The 9628-nt window shown below is 41.7% G+C and overlaps 1 protein-coding gene across 1 annotated transcript in view; it reads left to right on the top strand.

Moving 5' to 3' along the window:
- The window catches only part of LOC138953982 (transmembrane channel-like protein 7), an 18572-nt gene extending 9200 nt beyond the window's left edge, over positions 1-9372 (top strand). Inside the window, exons 8-14 of the mRNA XM_070326013.1 lie at positions 1-87; positions 1294-1401; positions 2884-2959; positions 3309-3439; positions 4002-4157; positions 4868-4946; positions 5695-9372. The exon at positions 1-87 is cut by the window's left edge and continues 11 nt beyond it. Of these exons, the coding sequence (XP_070182114.1) occupies positions 1-87; positions 1294-1401; positions 2884-2959; positions 3309-3439; positions 4002-4157; positions 4868-4946; positions 5695-5949 (892 nt within the window). The 3' untranslated portion in view covers positions 5950-9372. The remainder of the gene's footprint in view (positions 88-1293; positions 1402-2883; positions 2960-3308; positions 3440-4001; positions 4158-4867; positions 4947-5694) is intronic.
- The last annotated feature ends 256 nt before the right edge of the window (positions 9373-9628 follow it).

Genomic DNA, 9628 nt, shown 5'->3' with positions numbered 1-9628 from the left:
GTACGTTGGACAACAGTTGTACAAACTGATCATCGCGGACTTCCTGGCCGTCATCATCAAGACTTTGCTGGTTGAGCTGCCACGTCGGTAAGTCAGCGCGTGAGCAAAGAATTATAAAGACTCATGATGTGGTAAATGATGAAACGTTAACTAAACGACACAACAGAAATTCACTCCCTCAAACTCATATTTTCAGCTTCAAAAATTCCACTGTGAGTTGTACGGACGTGCGCGTGCATTAGGCTTTATTTGTTTGTTGATTTTGCTTGTCTGGTGGTGTTTTTGTTAATGATGAATAGTAGAGTTTTGAAATTATAAACTTCTGTCGACAGAAAGAATCGATCTAATTAATTAGTCACACACACACACACACACACGTACCTAAAGTGTGGATGGTTACCTAAGAGGCGGCACTGGGTGTAGTGCCTTTCTAGTGCATTTGCACTACAACAGCACTGGGTGCAGTACTCGCTCCGGCATCGAAGAATTTTGCACTAAAAAATGCACAAAATTTGACCTATTTCGTCGCCTATAGAGGACGGAAAGAATGTCATTTTGAACATTGTTATGACATTCTTTCCGTCAAAAAAGTCAATTTAACGGTGTTAAATGAAGCGAGCATCCACACAATTAGGTTGCCATCCAGAGTTTAGGTTGCCATCCACGTGTGGATGATTGCCTTATGGTGATTTAGGCAACCAAACCTGTGGAAACATGGGTACACACACACACACACACACACACACACACACACACACACACGCAGACACACACACACCACGCACACACGCACGCACGCACGCACGCACGCACGCACGCGCGCGCACACACACACACACAAACACACACTCACACACTTATACACACACACACACACGTACCTAAAGTGTGGATGGTTACCTAAGAGGCGGCACTGGGTGTAGTGCCTTTCTAGTGCACTTGCACTACAACAGCACTGGGTGCAGTACTCGCTCCGGCATCGAAGAATTTTGCACTAAAAAATGCACAAAATTTGACCTATTTCGTCGCCTATAGAGGACGGAAAGAATGTCATTTTGAACATTGTTATGACATTCTTTCCGTCAAAAAAGTCAATTTAACGGTGTTAAATGAAGCGAGCATCCACACAATTAGGTTGCCATCCAGAGTTTAGGTTGCCATCCACGTGTGGATGATTGCCTTATGGTGATTTAGGCAACCAAACCTGTGGAAACATGGGTACACACACACACACACACACACACACACACACACACACACACACACACATGTATTTGTGTATGCATGTTGCAGGCTGTGTTTCGAGAAGTGTAGCTGTGGCATCTTCAAGAAAATCGGACCTCCTAAATTTGACATCCCTGCCTGTGTTCTGGATTTGGTGTACTCTCAGTGTCTCTACTGGTCAGTGGATAACCCTTTCTGTTGTGGCTCTGATACATGTGCCAATGAAGGAAGAAAGATAACGATACATACAAAGTTTCTGTGACATACAAGACATAAAGAAAGTATCGTTACCAAAAGAGGAAGGAGGAATAAAATAATGGAAATGAGATTAAAGTAAAAATAACAAGTCGTATTTATAACGCATGATTCAAACTTTCAGTCTATCAGCTTTAAAGATTGAAAGTAAACAGTCGTTGAGTGAGAGAATGAAAAAATAAATCCAGAACATGTTGTGAAATGGAGAGAGAGAGAGAGAGAGAGAGAGAGAGAGAGAGAGAGAGAGAGAGAGAGAGAGACAGACAAGACAAGACAAGACAAGACAAGACAAGACAAGACAAGACAAAATCTTTGTTATCGAAGGTAATAGATAAGCAAGAATATATGCTTTTGTACATCCACCCCTCGCCCTAAGACAGGGTCAACTAGAACAGAAAAAATATAATCAAAGAACTATCACATCAAACTTAATACATTATAACTGTATATACAGATACAAATTTAAAAATAAATTGTCATACTGCATTTTAAGTACAATTTCCAATGATAAAAAGTGTCAATTTTTAACATAACTTAATTTAGATCTGCATACTATTATAACTTTGTTTAACATGCACATACATTTTAAACTAGATGAATACCCGCTTCGCCGGGTACGGCTGCGCAGGGAAGAAGTCGAGCCGAATACCCGGCGCACCGCACGGAGGAAGGGAGACAAACGCGGCTGAAAACACTGGAGAAGATAAGGAAGAGTTACTGGGAATGGATCCAGAGAAAAACCAAAATCGGTTCAGCGCTGGGCGCTGAGAGCACGTGTTGAAATATCTCATCGATGAGGTTGTGTCCGGGGTGTAGCTGAATACGGTCTCCAAATTTGAAAAAGATCCACCTAGAACTTTGGCTTGGCATCGCGGACACACACACACACAGACAGACACAAGTCGTATATATATATAGATGAATTGATGAACCATTCAGCACATGTTTAGTTGCATTATGTGCGACATATAATTTTTTTGTTTTATGCTTAAGAAAAATAGGCAGTGAGTTCCATAGGACAGCACCTGAATAAAGAAGGCTTGATTTGAAAAGGTCAATACGTGGAGTCTGTGTTAGGATTTTTAGTCTGTTATAGTTAAAAAAATACATAAAAAAGAGAGAGAGAGAGAGAGAGAGAGAGAGAGAGAGAGAGAGAGAGAGAGAGAGAGAGAGAGAGAGAGAGAGAGAGAGAGGGGGGGGGGTCTGCAAGTGAAAGGATTCTCACTTTATTCCATCTAACATACTAGACAGGTCAATGGTTATATTTACAGAATGGGTTTAACGAGATAGAAGATATTAATATTGAGTGACACGACACTTTACTACACTCTCACGTGTTGCACAGTTTAAAGTTATTTACATACAGCTTGTTAAATTGCATCAAGACAATCGCTTACGTTTCAGGTTGGCCTTGACCTTTGCTCCGTTGGCTCCAACTTTCGCCGTTCTCAAGGTCGTTGTGACTTTCTACATGAAAAAGGTAAAAACGGCAGACACTACGCTACATGAAAGGATTATCCACTATCTTTCTTTATTTTTTCTTTAGTTTGAGGATATGGCGTTTGTCCACGTGTAGGGATGAGGACTGTGTAGACCAAGACGCCCAATGTAAGTTGGTGTTTCCTTTTCCCATGCGAAATTTCCTAGAACTCTATGTGTCTTATGTCGTTGTTGACATAAACGTCACTGGTGTATTAGTCATTTTATTTCCAAGGAAGAATCTTTGTCCACACTAATTTTGTTACACTTGATAAGTGGTGCCACGGCCGCAGTTTAAACATACGTTTATTTCTGCAATGAAAATGTTAAAATGTTTGTGTGTGTGGCAGCTGTCAGTTCTCAAAGCATGCCCGCCCGCCGAGCAGCCATCGAGAGCGTCCCGTACCAATACTTTCTTCATGGTTATCTTGCTGATTGCATTCTTCATCTGCTCCGTTCCCGTCGGCTACGTCTTCTACGAGTGAGACAACTGATTGTGTGTTTGTATTGTTAATATATTCTGAACATTGTTGCTCTATCTACTTCCAGCATTGAGTTATTTGTCCATAATTAGATCTAGATATGACACTGTCTTCCTAATGTTGCTGTTGGAACTTTCAGCATAGAGCTACGTACCTTTTCATTATTAAATTTCAGTGTTCCACTAACTGCCCATTGTTGATGAATTCTCTTGAAGCATAGAGCCATCTTTTCATAATTGAATATGAACATTCCGCTGACTGCCTTTTGTTAATGCATGTATACTTAAAGCATAGAGCCACCTTTTCATTAGAAACATTTAAGTATTCCACTAACTTCCAGCATAGAGCGATATGTTTTCACATTTGAAACCTGACCACTCTGCTTATTGCCCATTGTTGATGTGTTTACTTCCAGCATAGATTCACCTTTTCACAATATAATCTGAACATGCCAAATTACTGCCCGTTGTTGCTGCATATACCTACTTCCGGCATAGATCCGTATTATCATTAATAAATGTGAATATAACATTGACTACGAAATTGTTCGTGTACTTGCAGCATGGAACCATCCCATGGCTGCGGACCGTTCAGGACCTACGGCTACATGTACTACGCTATCACCCAAACCGTGGAAGGCTGGTCCTCTGGCGGCCAGAGTTTCTACAACCTTATTGTCTCCCCTGCTGTCACCGGCCCGCTCATCATCTTTCTCATGTCGGTGTTCCTGCATCGGCCGTTGCTGTGTGCTGTGTGTGTGTGTGTGTGTGTGTGTGTGTGTGTTTGTGTGTGTGTGTGTGTGCGTGTGTGTGTGTGTGTGTGTGTGTGCATGTGTGTGTCTGTGTGTTGTGCTGTGTTGTGTTGTGTTGTGTTGTGTTGTGTTGTGTGTGTGTGTGTGTGAGGGGGTGGGTGGGTGGGTTTGTGGGTGGGCGTACTTAAGTGTGTGTGTGTGTGTGTGTGTGCGTGTGTGTGTGTTTGCGTGTGTGTGCGTGCGTGTGTGTGTGTGTGTGTGTTTGTGTGTGTTTGTGTGCGTGCTCGTGCATGCGTGTGTGTGTGTGAGTGTTTGTGTGTGTGTGTATTTGTGCGTGTATTGTGTTGCTGCTGTGAGCCAAGAAAGGTTGTGCATTTTTTCGTTTGTGCTACATTTACCCGAGTTTCAAGAGAGACAGAGAGAGAGAGAGATAGAGAGAGAGAGAGAGAGAGAGAGAGAGAGAGAGAGAGAGAGAGAGAGAGAGAAAGAGACGTTAACAGAAATTGAGTAAACAAAAAGTGTTCGATCGGTTCGATCAATATTGATTTCTCAGGGCTTCCAATGTATTAGTTCTTGTTTGATTAAACGGTACATGTGGCTTGACTGGAAACTGTGACGTCATTTCTGCCCTCTACGTTCCCAAATAACTTGATCAGTGTGTGGTTGTGTGTTACAGTCTGCTGATCTACTACTGCTCCGTTCTGGCATCGGCACACAAGAGTGTGGCAGACATTTACCGGGAACAGCTAGTCAGGGTAAGTTTATCCCTTCTTAGTGGCCATCACTAAACTGACTAAACAAAATCCAAGAAAAAGAACACAAACACAAAATAAATCGCTTCAAGGATTCCATAAAACCTTGTCGGCTTGAAGTGGTGTTTGAAAGTGGGACACTTTTGGACGGCCCGGAATAATTCTCTGAGTTACCTGTTTTTCATCAATTAGCCCCAATTTCGTGTGTGTACTTGTAAAGGGAGATTTAATCTGCAAATCTATCCTAAAATAAATACAACATTATAAATTGTTCTCTCGCAAATGGCTTGGAACTCGATGTGTGACGATCGTTACACACCGTGTCCCGTTTTCCTATTAAAAGGACAGTTTGTCCGCTACCGAACGGGTGGCTCTGATTAACAGACAATGTGGCCGTGTGTGGCCTTTGTTTACAAGAAAGGGACGCTTCGGATCGATAGGCTAGTAGGTATAAAAAAAATCAAGTTTAACACATTTCTTATGATGATTTTGACTACATAAGGTAAATGAAGCATAGTTCTCTCCGAAACAGCAAACATTTCAACCATATTGACCCTCACCACCTTATTCTGTTCGCTGAGCAGCTGGCCGCCAGCGACTTATCTATCATTTTGTTAAAATGGGTCACAATTATTAGTATCAAGTCTTTGTACACAGATATAGCAGCACAATGACAAACGCAGCTTTTCTTTGTACACAAATGTAGTTGCACAATGACAAACATGGCTTGTTTTTGTCTCTCTGTTGCCAGGAGGGCCGTGACAAGCAGTACCTGATGGTGAAGGTGATGGAACTGGGCAGGGACTCCAAGCCTGCCCCCAAGCCGCGCAGGGCCAAACCTGCAGGTCTTAAGAACATCAACGAGACTGCGCCTGCTCCCCGCAAGGTGGCGTCTACCAACAGCTTCCGCACCAACGAAAGACCGCCATCTTACCAAACGAACAACCAGCAGATGTCGACCGGCATTGCGAGTCGGAAGTTCAACCAGAGAAAAAAGATTGGGTGAAGTGGTAAATTAAGTTTTGCCGTGGTTGGCAGGCTCAACAAATGCAATGCTTTGTGGGGGAGGTGGGTGGGGTATGGGGGGTGGCTACATTAATACCGGGAATATTCTGGCAGAAGCGTGCAGACGGACATCCATGTCTATATGTGTGATCATACATGAACACATTCAGACACCGATGTATGCGTGGGACGGGAAGCTTGCATGTGTTTTGAGTTAACTCACGAACACGCACACACACACACACACACACACACACACACACACACACACACCACACACACAAACACACACACACACACACACACACACACACGCACGCACGCGCGCACGCAAAAAACACTCGCACGCATGCACACGCGCGCAATAATGGCAGCAAGGTGAAACAAGTCAGCAGGATTATGGAACATTTTACCACAAACTCCGTTTCTCTCATCTGACTTCTTAAGCAAAGGTTACACGGTAATTCCTCTACAAAAAGACACCAGCAACAACAGCTGGTTATCGCAACCAACTTTTACCCAACCTAATCTGTATCTCTGCAGTGCAAAGTTGTGCCTGTGTTTGTCTCTCTGTCTGTCTCTCTATGTTCATGCGCTTGCCGGCGCTAGCGTTCTGTTTCACAAGTAAAAATCGAAAGGTCTTTCGCGAATGACGTGCAAGACTGACGCGTTATGTGCAGCCGCTATTACACTGTATAACTTTTGTCAAAGTGGAACTTGAGTACCTGTATAGTTACTGTTATTGTCTCGCCTGAACTATTGTAATCGGCTGCAAATGTTGGTCGTAAAGTTGCAGCAAAAGTTCGTTGTCTCAGCATTTGCTTTTCCTATTGTAGCCTTTATTCTTCGAGGAAGTTTGATTTGATTATTATTCGTGACATTTGTTTTACTTTTCATGACCATGATTTTGTTTATGTTGTTTGTTAACTTTTAAATAATATGGTGTCACTTGCTTCACTGCTGTTCGTGTACCCGGCAGAGTAGTTATATTGAAAGAGTCAACTATCATCACCTCATTTCCTTCATTGAGTCCATTGCATATATTTTTCATCATGTGTACATCTTTTCTTTTTTTTTTAAGAGTCTGAGCTGTGATACCTTTTTGTCTTTCATTGTTGGCTGTAAATACGTGCACTCTATGAAAACATTACCTGCATGCTACGAGTTTGGAAATGTTGATGATATTTTAGACACTCTGGAGAATCAGAAGTTGACTGGAAGATGAGTATAAAAAAAGGCAAACACTGAGCGTCAAAAGAAACGTTATAGTTATTAGTCTCTCAAATGTTACAGTCATGTTGCTAATGTATGTATCTTTCCCGGCAATCATTAGTTTCTTGTCTTTAAGGCATGTTCTTTATTGAATTCTTATTGGTTATATTATCGTTTTTGTTCTTTAATATGCTTTAATAGTGCGTTGTGATGGTTTTGCGACAGGTATTTAACATGACTGTACATCTTTTTTTTCTTTACCATTGCCGTCTTTTTACCTTTTGAAAACACACGCTTGTTTGCCTCTATATTTTTTGTTTGCTTGTTTTTTTGGAGGAGGACGGAATTTCTGTGACACAAACTATATAGATAGTAACAGCTATTGTGTTTTCAGCGTAGCAAGAGGGTCCGATATTTAGACGAGACAAGTATAATGCCGACGAGTCGAAGACGAGTCGCATTATACTTGTTCGAGTCTAAATATCGGACCCTATTGCTACGCTGAAAACACAATAGCGATTATATAGCTGTTCTAACCTTGATTTGTTGTTCCAAACTTACAAAATGACAGTTTTTGCGTCGATGCGTTGATCTCAGGTTTTGATAGCAGACGCTGTTTCTTATGCGCATTAGTTTTGCGCAGCCGGAGCCACACTGACTTTGGAAAATAACCTCGATTTGACAACACAGCTGTTAAACAGCTTTTTGTTATTTCATTGGTATACAACAAAAAGAGTTTGAGTTTTTTTAAATTTTGAACAAGACTACTTATGAAGAAGACCAAAACACAACATCAACGGAAAACTAGAAACAACTGAAGATCTAGGATGCAACAAGGGGAGAAGAAGAGAACAGCTAATCCGTACAACGCGAGCAGACGACAGCGAAGTTTTCAGTTTGGGTGAATGGTATCGCTTGTCTCGTCATGAAGCGAATTTTTCAACCTCAGTCATACCCCCCGCGGGTTAGGGGGAGTCCCATATTGGTTGGGACGAGAAAGAATTTACCCGATGCTAACCGGCATGTCGTAAGAGGCGACTAACAGGCTCTGTTTCTCCTTTTACCCTTGTTAAGTGTTTCTTGTATAGAATATAGTCAATGTTTGTAAAGATTTTAGTCAAGCAGTATGTAAGAAATGTTACGTCCTTTGTACTGGAAACTTGCATTCTCCCAGTAAGGTCATATATTGTACTACGTTGCAAGCCCCTGGAGCAATTTTTTGATTAGTGCTTTTGTGAACAAGAAACAATTAACAAGTGGCTCTATCCCATCTCCCCCCTTTCCCCTATCCCATCTCCCCCCTTCCCCCGTCGCGATATAACCTTGAATGGTTGAAAACGACGTTAAACACCAAATAAATAAAGAAAGAAAGAAACCTCAGTTATAAACGACTACATGAATGTTAGTGTCATGGGTTATACATCAATACTTCAGAGGGGCAGTGGGGTATTTACGGTGTGGAGTTACGAGATAAGAAAGTCGGCCATTTTCGTCAATATGCTTTTGGATATTGAGAAAAATGGCCGACTTCCGTAGCATTATGCTTTGATAATCGGAAGAGCCCATCCAATCACAGCCCCCGAATTCCCCCACGTGTTCATCAGAATAGCTATATTACCAGCTATTGTGTTTTCAGCGTAGCAATAGGGTCCGATATTTAGACGAGACAAGTATAATGCGACGAGTCGAAGACGAGTCGCATTATACTTGTTCGAGTCTAAATATTGGACCCTATTGCTACGCTGAAAACACAATAGCGATTATATAGCTGTTCTGACCTTGATTTGTTGTTCCAAACTTACAAAATGACAGTTTTTGAGTCGATGCGTTGATCTCAGGTTTTGATAGCAGACGCCGTTTCTTATGCGCATTAGTTTTGCGCAGGCGCCACACCGTGAGTTTGGAAAAAAAAAACTCGATTTGACAACACAGCTGTTAAACAGCTTTTTATTAGTTCATTCGTATATAACAAAAAGAAGTTTGAGTTTTTTTCATTTTGAACAAGACTACTTATGAAGAAGACCAAAACACATAATCAACGGAAAACTAGAAACAAGTGAAGAACTAGGATGCAACAAGGGGAGAAGAAGAGAACAGCTAATCCGTACAACGCGAGCAGACGGCAAGAAGTTTTCAGTTTGGGTAAATGGCATTTCTGACCCTCCACCACGAAATGAGTCGCATGTCACCTCGCGCGGTTTTCGTTCTTTTCTAAAACGGTTTTCACCACTGGATAGAGCATAAAAAACTCTTTAGGAAAATGTAAAAATATGAAAATCATGCAAAGGTGACATGCCACTCATTTCGTGGTGGAGGGTCACAATTTTATACTTGTCTCGTCATGAAGCGAACTTTTCAACCTAAGTTATAAACGACTACATGAATGTTAGTGCCATGGGTTGTACATCAATACTTCAGGGGGGAAGTGGGGTATTTAGTGTGGAGTTACGAGATAAGAAAAGCCGAAT

Source organism: Littorina saxatilis, linkage group LG2 (assembly GCF_037325665.1).
Source record: "Littorina saxatilis isolate snail1 linkage group LG2, US_GU_Lsax_2.0, whole genome shotgun sequence".
NCBI lineage: Eukaryota > Metazoa > Mollusca > Gastropoda > Littorinimorpha > Littorinidae > Littorina > Littorina saxatilis.
Note: the sequence above shows the minus strand (reverse complement) of the source record. Positions and strands in the feature narration are given on the sequence as shown.